Source organism: Stegostoma tigrinum, chromosome 20 (assembly GCF_030684315.1).
Source record: "Stegostoma tigrinum isolate sSteTig4 chromosome 20, sSteTig4.hap1, whole genome shotgun sequence".
NCBI classification, from domain to species: Eukaryota; Metazoa; Chordata; class Chondrichthyes; order Orectolobiformes; family Stegostomatidae; genus Stegostoma; species Stegostoma tigrinum.
Window position 1 is genome coordinate 37,258,191 of NC_081373.1, and position 20,361 is coordinate 37,278,551.

A 20,361-nucleotide genomic window follows, 5' to 3' on the forward strand; every position below is an offset into this window, starting at 1 on the left:
GGGATAATTAAAAAAAGTTAAAAATACTGTGGTGCTGGAGACAAATCAAATGCCTGGAATAACATGATAGGCATGAGAGCCACATGCTGAGGGTCTAATCGAATAAGTAATCCAAAACTGTACAGACTAATTAAGGTAGAGAGATCGTAACAATTTATCAAGGTGACACTGTCAAAACAGGACAGTAAGGAAGATTTTACAGGTGCAGAACAGTGTGTTGGGGCCACATGTAGCGCAACATGAACCCAAGACCATGGTCGAGACAATCTTCATGGGTATGGAATTTGGCTGTCAGCCTCTGCTCAGTGATTCTGTTGTGTATCTCGAAGACCGCCTTGGAGGACGCTTACCCAAAACTCAGAGGCTGACTGTCCTTGACCGCTGGAGTTTTCCCTGACTGGGTCGGAACATCCCTGCCTCGCCATTATTGCACTGCCTCACTTACTCACACCATCTGACACTTCTGATCACCTACAGAGACTTATAACTTGGCCACTCGATACGCCACTGACGCTACTTGTATGATCTTTTAATCTCTCTGCCCATAAATTCTGTGCCTGGGTGCTTCTCTGAGGCTGTAGACTTTCTGTCCGAGCTGGTGTGTTTGATTCCAGACGTTTCATCGCCCTGCTAGGTAACATCGTCAATGTACCTTCAGAACACCGGAGTCTCACTGACAATGTTAACCAGCAGGATGACAAAACATCTGGAATTAAACACACCGGCTCGGCGAGCATGTGTACAACCTCATTCACAACCCGAGCTACAAATCTTCACAAAAACTGTATACTTCTCTCTCACTTCACCCAACAAAGGTGCAGTACTCCAAATAGAACTGTTGGACTATAACCTGGTGTGGTCTGACTTGTGACCTTGCCCACCCCAGTCAACACTGGCACCTCCACGTCTCCTTGCAGTGACATACCAGCATGCTGCTGCACCATCGATAGCTCTACAGCCCTCCCTGTTGGGCATATGTAGGTATGTCTTGGATCTCCTCCTTTTGGCAGAGCCTTCATGCTGGTAAACTGATGCAGATCGATTTCCAAACCCAGCCTGGCTGTCATATTCATAATTTGCCACAGGATGGCAGTGTAGCAGTGCATTCCGGAAAGAACACAAATTATTTTAGAGGAGGGAAATAGCACTCCCCCAAGGGCACACCGCGAAAACAAACATTTTTTTGTGATCCATACCCACTTTTGTCAACATACCTTTGCCCCTTTTTTTTGCCAAGTTTCATGGTTTGGGTTCTTCAAATTTCTGACCCCTGTTTTTGGTGGTTGCATTAGTTGGGAGTATTGCACTGAGAAAGAACTATTTAATGCTCAACTGTAGTCAGCAATTGTTGAACAACTTTATTTACATTTCTCCAGCAGAAACAGTGGGCAGCAGAGGTAGCGATAATAGCTACACTCTCTTCCCCTATTGAAAGGTTTAACACAAATTAAAACATGAAATTGTATATTTACATAATATGCCTGAATAATATCACGAAATCATTCCTGACAATCTGTGAAATTCTGCAAAACTTGCTTTACAGTAATTGCAACCAAAGAATATGTAATTGATGATATCACCAGAGTAATTAACATGTTTAAAAAAGTGTTTTTCCTTCACAGTATGTGTTAAACAAGAATATCATTTGACAAGAAATAATTTCTTAAAATTCTACTTTTTTGTTGCATACTTACATGGACCTAGTTTATTTTACTGTCTGTCAGGCTATTTTCTTCCATTTCCATTAGTTTATTTCTGTTGTATCAACGTCTTTGAGTATGGACCCTGAACTTTGATTTTGATCATCAATTATATTTAACGGTTAGGACAGTGACACGATTGCTTAGTCATTCCCAAAGACCCTAGCTTGGGGTATTTCTGTGCCAGGAAAGAGTCAAGATATTTCCCAGCACTGCAAATCTGGAGATAGGATTTTAATTTTCGGGTAGTCAGGTTCTCTGGGAGCTGGTTTTAATAAATGTGGAGGCTGATAGGTGCAGAGGCAGGCCGGGTATAAGGTGAATCTTAATGCTTTGGCGCTGCATGGGAGTCGTTAAAAAGGCATAAATCATAAAATAGCCTTTCTGTCCTCATCCTGTCACCACTCACCCCGTGCTCCATCCATGCCAACATATGCCATCTCCTGCCTCCCAACCGCATGACCCCCATGTTCTCGATGCCAACCTGCGCCCATTCACCCACCCTGTATAATCTCTATGTTTTAGTGCCGACTAATGCCAGCCCTTGCTCCCCCACGTGCTAGCATTTGCTCTTATTACCTACTGGGCCAACACATCCAGTATCCACATTAGGTAGATCTCAAGACCCATTTTGAGGTGACATAAAATCATGTTCTTGAGTGTCGACTAAAGCATTCACTATGAAGAGAAAAGCATATTCATTGATAAAAGTAAAATTGCTCATTTAACTTGCTTTAACACCTTATTAAAAACAAGCACTGGAATCCATAGCCCCACTTCAAAGAGTCTACAAACAACTGGAGCCATCAATCAAACTGAAATGACAGGCAGCTGATTCAGATAATGGAGGGTTGTTAAGTCATTCATGTGAGAAGAAAAATGTCATTCGTGCAACACTAATCCAGTAATGATAACCAACAGACTTATACTAACAAGAAACTAGTGTTTTCTTTAAATACTCTAGACAATGTTTTTTTCTTCCGGATATTTAAAGGGCAAGGTTTTTGGTACTTAGAGACTTGGCAATTCCTTCCAAACTCTCTGCTGACAAATCCGCAGCTGTCAAATAAATCCCTTTGTTACTTTTGCCAGTTCCTTTTAATACTTTTGACCATTGTTTTAGAGAGTTCCAATGAGTTAATGCTGTTTTTATGCACATTCATACCTACTTTTATTAATGCTAAACAGCACCATAACCTCGCTCAAAGGGTACCCCAGGATGATTTATGAAGGGATACCCAAGTTATCCAAATGAATGTACAAATTTATAGCCTGCAGTTGCACAAAACCAGGTCCAAGCTGTATGCATCTTGTTTCACATACCTATGTTACCAGAATCAGATATGAGTGCAGATCATAAGACCATAAGACCATAAGACATAGGAGTGGAAGTAAGGTCATTCGGCCCATCAAGTCCACTCTGCTATTTAAATCATGGCTGATGGGCATTTCAACACCACTTCCCTGCACTCTCCCCGTAGCCCTTGATTCCTTTTGAGATCAAGAATTTGTCGATCTCTGCCTTGAAGGCATCCAATGTCCTGGCCTCCACTGCACTCTGCGGCAATGAATTCCACAAGCCCACCACTCTCTGGCTGAAGAAATGTCGTCTCATTTCAGTTTTAAATTTACCCCCTCTAATTTTAAGGCTGTGCCCACGGGTCCCAGTCTCCCCGCCTAACGGAAACAACTTCCTAGCGTCCACCCCTTCTAAACCATACATTATCTTGTAAGTTTCTATTAGATCTCCCCTCCACTTTCTAAACTCTAATGAGTATAATCCCAGGACCCTTAGCCGTTCATCATACGTTAAACCTACCATTCCAGGAATCATCCATGTGAATCTCTGCTGGACACGCTCCAGGGCTAGTATGTCCTTCCTGAGGTGTGGGGCCCAAAATTGGACACAGTATTCTAAATGGGGCCTAACTAGAGCCTTATAAAGCCTCAGAAGCACATCGCTGCTTTTATATTCCAACCCTCTTGAGATAAACGACAACATTACATTTGCTTTCTTAATTACGGACTGTACCTGCAAGTTAACCTTTAGAGAATCCTGGAACAACACTCCCAGATCCCTTTGTACTTCTGATTTGCGAATTTTCCCACCATTTAGAAAATAGTCCATGCCTGTATTCTTTTTTTTCCAAAGTGCAAAACCTTACATTTACTCACATTGAATTTCATCAGCCATTTCCTGGACCACTCTCCTAAACTATCTAAATCTTTCTGCAGCTTCCCCACCTCCTCAGTACTACCTGCCTATCCACCTATCTTCGTATCATCAGCAAACTTCACCAGAATGCCCCCAGTCCCTTCATCCAGATCATTAATGTATAAGGTGAACAGCTGTGGCCCCAACACTGAACCCCGCGGGACACCACTCATCACTGGTTGCCATTCCGAAAAAGAGCCTTTTATCCCAACTCTCTGCCTTCTGTCAGACAGCCAATCCTTAATCCAAGCCAGTAGCTCACTTCGAACACCATGGGCCCTCACCTTGCTCAGCAGTCTCCTGTGAGGCACTGTATCAAAGGCCTTTTGGAAGTCTAGATAGATAACCTCTATTAGGTTTCCCTGGTCTCACATACTTGTTACCTCTTCAAAGAATTCTAACAGGTTTGTCAGGCATGACCTCCCCTTCCTAAAACCATGCTGACTTGTTTTAATCTGACCCTCCACTTCCAGGAATTTAGAAATTTCATTCTTGACAATGGATTCTAGAATTTTACCAACTACCGAGGTTAATAAAATCGGCCTATAATTTTCCATCTTTTTCCTTCAGCCTTTCTTAAACAAGGGATTTACAACAACAATTTTCCAATCATCTGGGACTTGCCTTGCCTCCAGTGACTTTTGAAAGATCACGACTAAAGCCTCTGCTATTTCCTCAGCCACCTCCCTCAGAATTCTAGGACTTAGCCCATCGGGGCCAGGAGATTTATCAATTTTTAGACCCTTTAGCTTTTCTAGCACTTTCTCTTTTGTAATGCCTATCATACTCAACTCTGCCCCCTGGTTCTCCCTAATTGTTCGCATACTACTCATGTCTTCCACTGTGAAGACTGACGCAAAGTACTTATTAAATTCTTCAGCTATTTCCTTATCTCCCATCACTAGCCTTCCAGCATCAATTTGGAGCAGCCCAATATCTACTTTTGCCTCTTGTTTGCTTCTTATGTATTGAAAGAAGCTTTTACTATCATTTCTAATATTACTAGCTAGCCTACCTTCATATATGATCTTCCCCTTCCTTATTGCTCTCTTTGTTATCCTAGATAGCTGCTGATGGTGAATACGCATGTGGTAAACTCATTCTTTCCCCCAAGTAAAATGGCAGGGGCTGTTTTTTGGGGTGAAACTTCCAGAATTCCTGACTTGGTCATTTTCACACCAACTGAGAAGGTCTTCATTATTGCAAAACTTAAGGACTTTGGTTTACCAGTGGATTCTGTAGTGCTGGCAAACTTTCAGTCTCTTTGTGACTCGCACTTTCTTTCTGACCTTCACTTTCGACTTTAAGTGCAACTTGCACTCTGCAGGCCAGGTGGACCTCATAGAATATGAGTTCCCTGGTTGGGGCTGTTAATCTGGTCCAGTCAGAGAGCCCTGGCTGACAGATATAAACAGGAGTGTCAGACATCCAGCTCACTGTGAGAGGTGTCTCTGAGGAAGCTAGATCAGTGTCAACGTCTCTTCACTTGTAAATAAAAGATGATGGGATCACACGATACCAACCTCTGTGGAGTTATTCTGGACTCAATGTTGGTAATTAAGATCCTCTATAATCAGGTTTCCTCCTTCAAGCAATGATTTATGTGACAGAGTCTCAACAATCTTCCTTGTGGATGCACCTAATATCTTTACTGCTCTTATAATACTTGGCTTTATTACCTTGGTTGTTTTTATCAGGACCTCTAATCAGCACTGAATGCTCTATGCTTCAGATCTTATGTGACATAAGTCAGCTTCAGAGATAACAAGGTGTAGAGCTGGATGAACACAGCAGGCCAAGCAGGATCACAGGATCAGGAAAGCTGATGTTTTGGGTCTGGATGCTTCTTCAGAAAAAAATGAAAATTTCTTTCTAAAGAAGGCCCCAGACCCAAAACACCAGTTTTCCTGCTCCTCTGATCCTGCTTGGCCTGCTGTGTTCATCCAGCTCTACACCTTGTTGTCTCAGATTCTCCAGCATCGGCAGTTCCTACTATCTCTCTCAGAACTCAGCTTCATTTTGTTTTGTTTGTCTGTTGCTTTACTATTGAGATAAGCCATAAGTAAAATAAAACGTTTCCTAGGTGTGAATTTAAATGCTAACTCAGAAGGTGGGCAACCTCTTGGTAGCTGTTGGGGTTAGAGACCCTAAGGCTATAAGAAATTGGAACAGGAGTAGGCTGTTTGGCCCCTCAAGTCTATTCTGCCAAGCAAAAGGATCATGGCTGATACAACATTCCTCGTGTCAACTTTCCTGCCCTTTTGCTATGTAAACCCTGATTCCCCAACTGATCAAGAATGTATGTATCTCAGCCTTAAATATACACAAAGACTCTGCTCCTACAGATCTTTGTGGCAAGGAGTTCCAAAGACTGACAACCCTCTGAAAGAAGAAATTCATCCTCCTTTCAGTCCTAAATTGGCACGCCTTTATTCTGAGATTATGCCCGTTAGTCCTAGACTCTCCCAGAAGGGGAAACATCCTGTCAGCATTTACTCCTGTCAAGCCCCTTAAGAATCCTATATGCTTCAATGAAATTGCCACTCATTCTTAGAAACTTCAATGAGTTGAGTTCCAACCTGTTTAGCCTTTATCAAAAGACAATCCTTCCATATCAGGGATCATCCAAGTGAGCCTTCTCTAAACTGGATCCAATGAAATGATACCTTGCCTTAAATGAGGGGACTAAACTGGCTCACAGTACTCCAGATGTGGTCCCACCAGCAAATTGTACAATTGCAGCAAGACATCCCCACTCTTATACCCCAAACCCTTGAATTAAGCGCTAACATTCCATTAACCTTCCTGATTACCTGCTATGTCTGTGTGCTAGCTTTCGATGTTTTGTGCACAGGTATCCCCAAGTCCCTTTGTGTTTCAGCTTTTTGCAGTTTTTTTTTCATTTTAATGATACTTTGCTCGATTGTTCTCCCTTCCAAAGTTAACAATTTTTCATTTTCCCACATTGTATTCCATTTGCCAACCTTTGCACACTTGCTTAACCTATCAATTTATCTGTGTAAACTGTTTTTATCCCTCCTCGCAACTTGCCTTTCCATCTATTTTTCTATCATCCGCAAATTTGGCTGCAGTACATTTACTTCTTTCTCCCAAGTCATTACTATATTGTAAATAGTTGCGGGTGCCTGAACTGAACCCTTCGGGATGTCGCTGGTCATAGGTCACCAACCTGAAAAAGAACTCCTTATTGCCACTCACTATTTCCTGTCCATAAGCCAGTTCTCTGCTCATGCCAATATATTACTCTGACACCATGGGCTCTTAGACTTAACTTTCTGTGAAGTACTTTGTTGAATGCCCCTGGCAGTCCAAATATTGCACATGTACTGGTTCCACTGAGAAAGAACGAGCGTATGCTCAACTGCAGATAACTATTATTGCATAGTCTCTCATTACACCTCCCCAGTAGATAACTATTATTGCATAGTCTCTCATTACACCTCCCCGGTAGAAATGGAGAGGACAGTAGAGAGGAACCGGTAATATGCTACACTATTGTCATGGTTAATGTGGCTGTCTTCCTCTGCACTTGCTCAATGACAACTCCAGTTGTTAGTCACTATGTCTGCTTAGCTTCTCTCATTCAGTCACTGACTGTCCCATTCTTTATTCCAACACCTCATTTATCATCCAGCTCCAAACTAATTTCTTTTTACCAAATTGCCCACAACAATTTATGCTTTCTTTACCTGCTGCAGCTGCATAAATTAAAGTATGAACAGCTGAAGATATGTGTTGCCTGTTTGGAATCTAGCTGCCATCTTGATGTTTGTGATAGACAGAATTCAGATCCAGTCAGTGCTTACAAAATCGAAAACAAGTTGTCTTTTGTTCACTGTGACTTCCTGAAAAAGTTTGCATGCACAATTAGCTACAGCAATAGCCATTTTAGGATAATTACCCTAGGTCATTTATAAATAAAAGCAAAATACCATGGAAACTGAAAATCTGAAATAAAAGTAGATCATGTAGGAGAAACTTTATAGGTTTGGCAGCATTTGTGGAGAGAGAAAAAATTCAAATCTGGTATGACTGTTCTTCACAACGAAGCTTAAAACATGGCCCATTTACTTTTGCGAGAAGCAACTTATATTCAGATGCAGAAATTTGTTCTCTGCAAATAAAAGCAGCAAATTCAAACTTAGTGAAAGAAGAAAGGTCACTGGATCTGAAACTTAACTCTACTTTCTCTGCAGAGGTGCTGCCAGAACTTCTGGGTTTCTCCAGCAATTTCCGTTTTTTTTTGTTTCAAGCTTTGTGCCTGTTATCAATTACCTGGAAGCATAGGGAAACTAGAGTTTACTATTGTTTTCTTCGAGGTGAAGCTTCAGCAAATACACGTTCACATCTAACCATTACATCTTTTCTCCAATGGTATATAGTGATGCTGTGGTTTGAAATTTGACATACATTGAGAAGATGCCGCACAGGAGGCTGCTATCTAAGATAAGGGTCCGTATAAGGAGCAAGCCATTGGCATGGAGTGAGAATTGGCTGACAGGCAGAAGGCAGTGAGTAGGTATAAAGGAGCCTTTTTTAGCATGGCACCTGGTGACTTGCTGAATTCTGCGTGGGTCAGTGTCGGAGCCACAACTCTTCATGTTATATAGTAGAGATGTGGATGAAGGCACTGTGGACATTGTTGCAATGTTTGCAGATGACATGAAGATATGTGGAGGGACAGGCAGTGTTGAGGAAGCAGGGAGGCTGCAGTAGGACTTAGGCTAGGAGAGTGGGCAAAGAAGTGGCAGATGAAATACAACGTGGGAAAATGTGAGGTTATACACTTTGGTAGGAAGAATAAAGGTGTAGACTGTTTTCTACATGGGGAAAGGCTTTGGAAGTCTGAAGCACAAAGGGACTTAGGAGTCCTTATTCAGGATTCTGTTAAGGTTAATATGCTGGTTCAGTTTACAGTTGGGAAGACAAATGCAATGTTTACACTCATTTCAAGTGGGCTAGAAAACCTGAGATGATTAAAACTCTGGTCACACAGCATTTGGAATACTGTGAGCAGTTTTGGGCCCCAAATCAAAGGAAGAATGTGCTGGCATTGGAGGGCATCCAGAAGAAGTTTACAACATTTGATTCTGGGGATGAAGGGCTTGTCATATGAGGATTCTGGATCTGTACTCAATTAAGTTTAGAAGGAAAAGGGGTATGTCACTGAAACTTAGAGAATATTGAGAGGCCTGAATAGAATAGACATGGAGAAGATGTTCCAACTAATAAGAGAGATTAGGATCCAAGGGCACAGCCTTAGAGTGAAGAGACAGCCCTTTAGAACTGGAAAGAGGAGAACTTTCTTCAGCCAGATGATGGTGAATCCATGGAACTCATTGCTGCAGAATACTGTGGAGGCCACGCTATTGAGTGTGTTTAAGACAGAGATAGGGGATCAAGTGCCATGGGGAGAAGGCAGGAGAATGGGGATGAGAAACATATCATGCATGGTCAAATTGTCAATAGAATCAATCGGCCGAATAACCTAATTATGCACTTTATCTTATGGTTTTATTTTCATTTAGTCTCCTGATGAGGGTAAGATAAAAGGTGAACAGTGTATCTCTCTTTTTGGCAATATTCAAGTTCTGTACTACCAGCAACCCGCTGAGATACCTGAAATCCTGTCGTTTGGGCCTCTTGAGGATCCCTGATTTTAATTGCTCTAACTTTGTACAGATTAACTTTGTTTGTTGTACTTTCAGCTGCCGAGGCCCAAAAAATCCCCTTTTTCCTTTAACTCACTCCTTAAAGTGTATCGCTTTAACTAAGCTTTTAGCATTATCCCATGTTATTGCAGTATATGCTTGTACGTTAAATGTTGTTTATATTATTAGGTTTGTGATGTTCCTTGGAATGTTTTATTACATTAAAAGCACCGTTAAAGTATAAAATGTTGTTATGATTCACTTAGTTCCTTTTCAAGTGTTATTTTACAGTGAAGAGATTGTACAATGAACACATTACCAGGCCATTTTGCATGTTGTACTCAAACAGGTGCCTTTGAATCATGTGGCAACAGTGTGAGATACAACATCTCTCAATTTTCATTCTCTTTCCATGAGAAATACCTCACCTCAGCTTAGTATCATCTCATGCCTCACGTAATGTCAGAAATTCATCAGCATTGCTTGCTGACTCTGACAGAATAGCTAACCCTTTCCAAAAGCTGTATGTCTACCATTTGCCCATGAAAGCAGTGTCATGATTAGTATTAATGAAATAGAGGACACTGCTGCTTTAACATCCTAAATCTTATTACTTAAAACATAGTAACATAACATTCACTGCTATGCACACATTTTCACCAATCTATAATTGAGATAGCAGACTAATGAAACCTGCGGGAACATTTTATTTTGTTTTTAGGGAATGGCAAAAGAAGAGACTGAACTACGCTTTCGTCAGCTGACCATGGAATATCAGGCTTTGCAAAGGGCATATGCGTTGTTACAGGAGCAAGTTGGTGGAACCTTAGATGCTGAACGAGAAGTAAAGGTATTGATGAAAATAATCTGGCTTCAGACTGAACCTGGAGAAGGATAAAATGCTGTTTCATTATGGTAGGGACATTTTCCTGTTTGTTAATTCTAACAATAAAATAACTAGGTGTAAGTGGGCAAGCAAGCCTTTAAACATGTAGAGCTAATTACGATATGAAGGCAACATAAATTACTGACTGTAAAAGAAGTATCTTCTATGAAGATATAGACCAGAATTCTAATTCCTTCGTGCCTTAATTTTTGATAATAGATTATATCTGTGATGTGCACACAGCTCTGCTGTGAACTATACCAGACATGATTTAGATTAGTTTTATTGTGCGCAGGAATGGTGTGTCTTCCAGAAGTATACAAATCAAAACGCCAGTGTGTAACACAATTTTGACACCAGTACTGTGATTTTCATTTCAAGGCTTCACCTAGGCATATGCTTTAGGACTTTGTCCTGATTTTAAAATCAATGTGTCAACAATTTGTTCGCTAGCATGTGTGCAGAAGTTCTAATTCCCCTTGGAATACAGCATGATGGGATAGGTGACGGAGAGAGAGAAGGGTTTACACCATGGCTGAAATCACCCAGGATGTTCAGGGAACATCAGCAAGACATGGTGTGAGTGATATCTGCACTTCAGGGAGAGGTGGACGGGGGAGGGAAGTATGTCTTTGTGAAATCAATTACCTGCTGCAGCCACAAATGAAACCTCAGAGGAAGTTGACAGTGACATTGCTAGTGGCCATGGAGCTAATTGTGGCCGTGAGATTTTGTGTGCCTGGTATCTATCAGGAGTAGTTGGAAGTTTGCCATATATCACCCAGTTTGCCATCAGCTATTACAGACAGGAAATCATTTACAGTCTTGGTTCCTGAGAACTGAATGCATTTCACTCAGTTTTGCCAGAGATAAGCGCATAGCAAGGGCAGATGGCCTTTTGTGTTTTGCAAACATCTGCCTGGTACTGAGCATCACTGACCACACACGTGCTGCTTTCCTGGAACTGTGTGTTAACTGTACCACATACCACAACCTCAGGAAGATTGCATTACCTCAGTATCCCTTTGGTATGCGATCATACCTTTCATACCATTCAATGCCAGGTATCACTCCATTTGAAGTATTATCCACTGTGCTTTCTATTTTTGAGCCACTACAATAAATCAGAGGTGGAGACTGGTGTTATTGGCTACACCTTGTTGGTGTGGTTCCTGGCTCGAGTATGCAATCCATGTGCTTATGGGCAGCATGGAAACAATTATGCTCTTGCTGCAAGACAAATGTGACGGATTATATCATTGGTTTGCTAAAAGGATGTTTGCTCCACGTGTCTTGCTCTGAGGGAGCCCTGCAGTACTTAGCAAAGAGGTGACTGAGATCTGTCATGTTTGCTACATGCTGTGCAACTTTATAAATCACAGCCCTTACCATTGGCTTTAGGTCAACCAGCAGAGGAGTGGAAAAAGTCAGAAGATCACTTAAACATCCCTTTTATAGCCAATCTGCTCATGAATAATTGCGTGTGGCTCCACTGTGAACTAATGAGCTTTCATTCTATAAAGGTTACATTTCAGGCTCTGTGCAAAACTCTTTGTCATGTTGGTGCCAAACTCCTCACATGTTCCTTGTCATTGACTGCAGACATTCTGGCAGGTGAGCCAATGCACCAATCGGTTCACAGTGCATGCATCATCCTTCTTCTGTAGGCTGTCCCACCAGTGTGCACATCTGAAGCCTGTGTAGCAGAACTTACATACAACCTTTCTCTAGTGTGAATTGGAACCTGTACCTTGCCTTTGCCAGGTTGCAATTCATAGTTATCTGAAAGAAGGAAAAGGCAAGAGGGCCTGTATGCAGTGAAGAAATGAGGATCGGATGTGAAGCAAAACGTGCATGGATACCCCATCTGTAAACCAAAGGAGATTGTGAGATGAAGAAGAAATTGAGTTGTGAGGAAGTTAGTTACATATGAGCAAATCACCCTGACTAACAGCTTCCAGCCTGACTATGGTCTCAGGCTCAGTGAAGGTGGTTCCAATAAGATAAGATTAAATGTCTCCTCCATCAAAATAGGACATGTTACTGTGCCCATTCCTCTGCAATTAGTGAGGCCACAGATCAGCCATAATCTCATTTAATAGTGGAAGAGGCTCAAGGGGCTGAATGGCCCGTGTTCTGATGTTCCTTGTCCCCGATGCCTCTGGTTGTCTTTCTGCATGAGAGAGGAAAGTGCATCAGTGAGCGCAGGGCAATCTGTTCAAGTGATGTTGCTGTTCTGATTGTATAGCTGGCAGTGTTTGCAGGCTATGAGAAGTTAGTATGAAGATTTTCCAGCTGTGCCAAGTGTATGAATGTGAAGTGAAGCAGTGAATATGAGATACTAGTCCCGACTAATGGAGTTTGGTGATAGCTCAGCAATGATATGCTTCAAAGACACAACCTATGGCAGGGACTGCAAAGCATTGGTGAGGAACCAACTGCAGAGTTTTTGTAAGTTCTTCCTAGTTTGGTGGTTAAGAAAAGTAGTCAAACAGCAGCATCCTTTTCCAGCATCAAAGCGATAATCACTCAAAACCAGCTCTGCTGACTGGATCAAGGCTGATACCAGACTCCCAAAGCAGTTGTTCTATTTGCAATTCAGTCATGGCAGAAGATTCCCAGAAAGGCAGTTGAAATACTTTAGGGATGTCTTCAGTACATCTTTGGAGAGATTAAAAACACATTGTGATTCTCACGAGTCCTTGACTTGTGATTGACCAAAGTGGCAAAGGGATCAGATGCATCAAGAGATTTTGGGAATATGCAGATTGAAATCAAAGCATTAAAGATCACACACAAACCACTAAAAATATCGTCTGCCAAGCCTAACAGCTGCTCCACATCTGGCAGAGTCTGGAAATCACGCTTTGGAATTATGAACCATCTCAGAACCTATCAAAGAGGAGTGGAAGCAAGTCCTCCTTAATCCTGAGGTACTAGTTAAAGAGGATACTGTACCTGTTCAGTTATTGAGTATTTATAGACATGATTAAACAGAAATTTATTTCAAATAATTAGTTGATTTTTTTTTCAAGAACAGAGATTTCTAAATTGAATCTCATCCACATTTCTCCTCAAAATCAAAACAAACATCTTACTTTTTGTCATGATGTTATAAATTAAAGAATGGTGAGTAGGAGAATTGGAGGAACTTAGAGATAATGTACATTGCAGATATTTCTAACCAACCTGTTCAGAGGCGTTATGGCACTGCACTGGAGCAGGTGAACGTGGGCCCCCTAGATCAGAAGTAGGATACTATCACTGAACCACAAGACCCCTTAGTACACAATTCATACAGAGATATTTTAGTGCAACAGTTTAGAATATTTCACTGTTCATATGAGCAAATACCTGAGCAAATTAAATTTGAAACTGATATTTTGTGAAAGGTGGTGGTAGGAAAAGTATCTGTTCACTGTTCCCCTTTATATTCTTCTTCTAGACTCGTGAACAATTACAGGCAGAAAACCACAGATATCAAACTAAAATTGAAGATCTGGAGAAGGCTCTTGCACAGCAGGGGCAGGTAATAATTAACTGCATGATATCAAACAGGCTATTGAAGTCCTGTTGGATGATCATGAGCTATCTTCGCTGAGCATAATGGGTCTCTCTGTTAAGAATGTGTCCAATGCAAGGGATTTCTATTTAACAATAGCTAACATCTTTAAGATTCACTTGTCTCTTTCAAGGAAATGACTGAGTCAGTCTTCAGAGTTCTAGAACTAGTTTGTCTTAAAATCTTTTGGGCATGCTATTTTCAAACAATCACCTTCCACCAGCTAAAAGCATTTAAAATGCAATTTTTAATCGCAACATTATAGAAAAGACAGACAAAGGTTAGGTTGTTGATATGACAAAAATCTTGTCTGATGTATCTATCATGTTGGACTTTTCAAAAGATATCACACTAAAATGTAGAGCCTCAAAGATATCCGTATTACATACTCATCACGTTTAGCTGAAATAACTCCTTGCCTGTCAATTCACCAAGTAAAATTCTGATTCATGAAATTTGAAGAAATCAGCTAAATGAGGATTAGCAATATCACAGCCCTGAGGCACTTACGTATTAAGATTGGTGTGTATGGTTGAACTGGGTGTCATCTGCATTTATGCATAACATGATCCGGCCTGAGGATCATGTACCTGAAGGGCAGGGTAGAGTTGAGACTGAGCAAAGGAAAGGGGTCAAGGATAGAGAAGCATCAGAAAACTCAGAAATAAGTAATTAAAGAGACTGTTCATTTGCATTTTGATATTTAAGAATAGAGTACGAACCACATTCATTATAGTTTAGATTATGCGCAGCAAGCATTTTAAAATCTGCCTGAGAACTTCAAAAACACATTTTGCCCATTTTATTTCTGAGGACATGAAATGGATCGAAGAGAAACAAGCACTTTATCGCTGGAATCAAGAACTACTCGAAAAGGTATTTTGTTTCTTCAGATGCAAGTAGAATTATAAAACATGGCTTCATTATCTGAATTTCCTCTTTTTCATGTAGCTTGATTCAAAGTCAAGGCATCCTTGTTGAATTAACAGAAAGAAGCGTTAAAATGAATACTTTTTAAAAAATTTTCACAGATTCGGCAAATGGAGTGTGAAGAAAATCGCCTTAGACATGATGTGCAGGATGTGAAAGATCAAAACGAGCTTTTAGAGTTTCGCATCCTAGAACTTGAAGTAAGACAAGTTTGAGGGTTTTTTCACCTTTCCCTATTTCATTGATGGGGAAGAATTCCGCTGAATGGTATGTAACAACATTGTGAATTCATTTGTGAAGATTTCTTTCCATTTTTAAGGGCATTTTTTTCAATTTCAGTACAGCTGCTGAAGAAAGGCAATCTTCACAAACGAATTCACATCACTGTACACACCTGGAGCAGAAGAGTTCTTTCTGATAACTATAAGCTGAGCCGTTACATTAATGAACATGCTTCATAATAGACTGATTCAGCTGCCATAAATTATATCATCTTCATCCAGATTTTGTGTTCAGTGATGTAGGGACAGCATCCTTTGTATCCTTGACAAAAGCTGCTGACAAAATCCTAGCAGGCTCTAGCAAATTCTACTGCTCTTGAGTCAGATGTCACATATAGAAATCTGCAATATCCAGTAAGCTGACAGATCAACCAGTTGGATTGAAGAATTCTCATAGGCAAAAAAAAAAGAAAGTAAAAGGCGTGGTATATAATGCACGTTTTAATCATTTTACAGGTAGTTAGAAGGGACATAGGCATAAAATTGAGTTCAAAGCTGAAATATCATAAATATAGCTGACAAAGGAAAAGATGAAAATACAATGGTTTGTCTGAAAGACTGACACTTCAGACTTGTAAAATTGGTTTTTCAGCACCAAAGATGATGTTCGAAAGTTTACGGTTCAATATGCTCTAAAATCTTAGTAATTTCAGTCAAAAAGGCTTAACATTTTCAAAGGTTTTGACAAGATTGGCATTCACATTAGATCTATATAGGTTGCACATTGAAGATTGCAATGTAGCACCTTGCGAAGGAGCAGAGTATCACATTTCCAATGGGAACACGAGAGATGACTATTACATTTATAGATTAATGTTGGCAAGTGTGGATAGTTTCACTGCCACTGTTATCACTGTCCCAGGCCAGTGTTACAATTTTGGTGCATGACATTCATTCAGAACTTTGCAAAACATGTTTTATTACCATTTGTTCAAAGGATCCCACATCTTATTTCAGCTAAGTTGTTTGATCTTGGGAATGCCAGTGCTATCATCGTAAAATTATTAGCCTAGATCAACCTCATTATCTGCAAATAATTTGGTAAAATATTTACTGGGCTGGATCATTTGGATGAAAAAGCACCAACATCTGAGATGTTTGACATTGTTACAGTTAAAGATCCAGAGGGAGTCCCAGGTCATACTTGTGCTGCACTTATGCATGAACTTCAAATTCCCAGTCGTTAAAATACACTGCCTGGAGCACTGAGCAACTCAATGACTAAGTCGTTGGAGGCTTGTGGTGGATGCCTGAATTTGCTGTGAGATTTAAATAGTTCTACCAACAACTTTAAATCAATGGCTTAGGACCTGGTACAGAATATCTCCCATCTCTCCCTACCCCCTCCTCTCCCACTCAGCTTTCCCGCATCCACCTCCACTTCGTTATACAACTCAACAATCCCCAGTCAATGTTCTCACCCCACAGTCCCTACCCCTCAAGACGATTAAATCCATAGCTTTTGTATATCAAAAAAATCCCTTTCCTTTATTGGGATTTGTTTGTCAACTTGTAAATAGAACACTTTGTTTTCCAACAAAAAAAAATTTCCTTTCAGGAACGAGAACGACGATCACCTGCTATTAATTTTCATCACATCCCTTTTCCAGAGGAGATGAGTCCTCTCCAAGTCTTCTGTGAGGCAGAAGGAGTAACAGTAAGTGCCACATCTTGTTGTATTTCCTTAGAAGGCAGAGTTTTAATGCATCTTAATTGTGAGACAGACTGAGACATTTAATGCATTGTTAGACATTTTTAAAATTGTTTTTTCCTGGTTTTATTTTTCAGGACATTACAATAGCAGATCTCATGAAACAGTTGGATATATTAGGAGATAACGCCGTAAGTGTAGGTTGCTTTCCTGATCATGCATGATTTCTTTTGTACTTTGTAGTCCTGTCAGGGGCACTTGTCTGGGTGAATTTTATAATTAGCATTAATCAACCTTGTATGTTGTACAACAGCAAACTCTTATGCCACACAATTGCCAAGTGTATATTTAGTCCTGTGGATGCCATTTCAGTTCCCAAATGACATCTGTATTACTGGCACACTGTTCTGGTCCTGGCTGCATGGAGCACCACTGTGGGGAGTGTGTCAGCATGGGCACACAGTGCATGTGCTGAATGAATCCAAAGCAGGCAGCTTGCAATGTTGATCATTGTTTTAGACTGATTTGAGCCAACAGTGCCACTTTCAATCTCATTAATGCAACTGATGCTCTTTTTCGACTTTGGGCACAGCTCAGTGTGTGTTCATTGTTCAGCATCTGGATAACTGTCCCTCCATCACCCTCAGTGAAACCCCTTCTTACACCCAGCAGGGGGCATCATCAGGTTAGTGGCTGATCGATTTCTATTGGCTGCTGCTGAATGTCGAAAAGCATTTGGTGGTGTAGTACAGTTATTGAAAGCCAACAAGAAATGAGGTGACCACGTGCTGAAGGACTTTGTCTTGACCTCAAGCGTTCTGCTCAGACCTGCAATTGCTCTAGGAATAGGTGTGAAATTTGTCTTCCAGCCTGGGCTGTAGTAGAGTGCAAGCTGTTGGAAAAGAGCAAAGCAACGGAGGGAGAAGAGCCACCACAGGAAGCTGTATCCGTTTAAGTTCTTCAGTGACTTATTGTCCTACCTCAACATCAGTGAGAAATTGTGGCCAGAATCATGCGTCCCCCAACATGGGTAGTTTGGGGATTTGCATCTAATCTGGTAGAGGAAAAGCGAGTGGAAACCCTGTCACTTTCAGCCTGATACAGTCCTTGTCAGGAAGGCATTGCCAGCTCACGGCCATTTGTAGTTCTTAAGTGGACACTGAATGCACACTGGGCAACCTCATCTTGCCACCGCCGGTATTAGCCCTGCGTTGATCCTACAGGAAGCACAACAAATAAATCCTTATTGTGTGGGCAGCGAGGAGAGGAGGATCCCGCATATAAATTATGCAGTGCGCAGTAGAGGAACCACGGGAAGCAGGTGAGCTGCTAAAGCCACAGTCTTGCCCTTGCTGTCGACCTGGGGATGTTTTTCAGAATCAGAGAGTTGCTGGGCTCCAAATACCCAGGAGATGTCAATGACAAGCACTGATCCCAGGGGAAGGCCCAGCACCTTTCAGTATCTGAGTGGCACAAGATGGCAGCCTGCCTCCCTGAAAAAAGGGGCCAGGGGTCTCACTAGGACTCCAGCCAATGTTGGAGACCCCATCACCATCATATGATTCTGTCTCATTTATCAAGAGTCTCTGTTACATTCAGAGGTGCTTGTAGAAACAGACTGCTTTTATAATCTGATCGGCAGCTCAGAAAAAGACAAAGACAACATTGCTGCTGCCTGTGCAGGTGGTTGTCAGTCCTGCTGGCAGGGGTGGGTGTGGGGGGATGGGGGGGCACAATATTTGCAATGTCTCCTACTTCACCATAACAACAAATTCTGTGCAGGAAGCACTGCATAGCTTTCATTTTCCCTCACCAGAGAGAAACTGCACGTGATTTCACAAGGATTGCAGGCTGCCCAGTGCCAGGGCAGATGTCTCTTTCATGGGCAGTGCATGTCAATTTTGACATGTAGTGCAACCAGAGGGACTCCACTCCCTTGATAATTAGCTGGCATTTGGTTCATGCAGGTCAGTGCTTAGTAAATGGGGAGGTGATAGCATAGTGGTATTATCACAGGACTGTTAATCCAGAGATCCAGCAAATGCACTGGGGCCTTGGGTTCAAATCCTGTCACGGCAGATGAATTCAATGGAGAAAGCCTGGAATTTAGGACCTGACCATGATTCCACTGGCCTACGTGTGACTCTAGACCCACAGCAATACAATTGCATTTTAACTGCCTTTTGCGCAAATAGGAGTGGGCAATAAATGCTGGCCTATTCAATGACACCTATATCACATGAATGAATCAAATCAAAATGCCAGCAGCAATTGAGTTGCCTTTGTTCCACCCCAGCACTCTGCACTATTAACATTTGAGCAAGCCTGGGGTCGCTATTAGACAACATGGGCTATCCACAGACCAGCTGACTCATAACTCCAACATGCACCAAGCACAAGTCTGCAGAATGGATATGTCAAATATTATGCAGTCACACAAAATGTAACGAGCAGACAATTGTAGTGGTTAAAAAAGACTCTCTTACTGCTCACATGGCTCTAGAAGAGCCCTATAATGCTATGATGGCCCATGTTGAATTTCATTTTGGTCTGCTGCATGCTCTACAACCTTGCCACCGCGAGGGAGGCATTGCTGTAGTGGTCTTGTATTGGGACTATACTCCGGAGACTCAGGTAATGCTCTAGGGATATGGATTCAAATTCCAACATGCCAAAGTGTGCAACTCGTATTTTAAGTAAATCTGGAATTAAAGGCCTAACAATGATCATGAAACCGCAGTTGACCCTTGCAAAAACATTTCTGACTCAATAGTGCTCTTTAGTGAAAGAAATCTGCCAACATCACTGGGCCTATTTGGTTGACGCGTAATTGCCTTCTGAAATAATCTAGAAAGCTATTCAATTGCATCGAACTGTTAAAATGTCACACAAAATGGAATGAAATCAAACCAGCCACCTGATATTAACAGAGGAGCTGAAAATGACAAACCAAAGTTGATTCTGCAAGATTCTCTTGACTAACAACAGGGGGCTAACAGTGTATACTATAGGGAGGAAGCTGCCCTGGGAGTCCTCAACAGTGACCATGGACTCCATGAAGTCTTATGGCAGAGGTCAAATATGGTCAAGGAAATCTCTTTTGGATTACCGTGTACTAATGTCTGTTGCTGATGAATCAGTAGTCCTCCAAATTGAACAGCCCCGAAGAACACACTGAAGGTATCAAGGGCACGGGGAGAACCTCAGTGTCCATTGTCATCTGGGCTGGTCAGTTCCTAAAGGACATAGCTGCATGTTGGAAATCTGACCTTCCACTGTATAAACTAGAGTTTGAATTCTTTCTGCCTGTACTGTAAGACACTGTATCATTAAAGGGTTCACAGGTGTTCTTGCAGAGTTGGCCAACACTTCCAAAATGGGGAGAATAGGCTGTGATCTCAGTCAGTTAGAGGCTGACTCTTAAGCACTTCTTTACACTGACTGCATTTTTCTGAAGGGCCTGC

General features: G+C 41.5%; 1 protein-coding gene across 11 annotated transcripts in view; it reads left to right on the forward strand.

The window, feature by feature from the left end:
* Window positions 1-20,361, forward strand: part of jakmip3 (Janus kinase and microtubule interacting protein 3) — a 351,944-nt gene that overhangs the window by 221,495 nt on the left and 110,088 nt on the right. For 7 of the 11 annotated variants that reach the window (XM_048551237.2, XM_048551238.2, XM_048551240.2 and 4 more), the window contains 6 exons: window positions 10,309-10,437; window positions 13,919-14,002; window positions 14,849-14,911; window positions 15,067-15,165; window positions 16,805-16,903; window positions 17,035-17,088. In XM_048551237.2, coding sequence (XP_048407194.1) covers window positions 10,309-10,437; window positions 13,919-14,002; window positions 14,849-14,911; window positions 15,067-15,165; window positions 16,805-16,903; window positions 17,035-17,088 — 528 coding nt within the window. Of the gene's footprint in view, window positions 1-10,308; window positions 10,438-13,918; window positions 14,003-14,848; window positions 14,912-15,066; window positions 15,166-16,804; window positions 16,904-17,034; window positions 17,095-20,361 lie in introns of all 11 variants that reach the window. The other 4 variants (XM_048551242.1, XM_048551244.1, XM_048551245.1 and 1 more) reach the window with 1 other exon arrangement.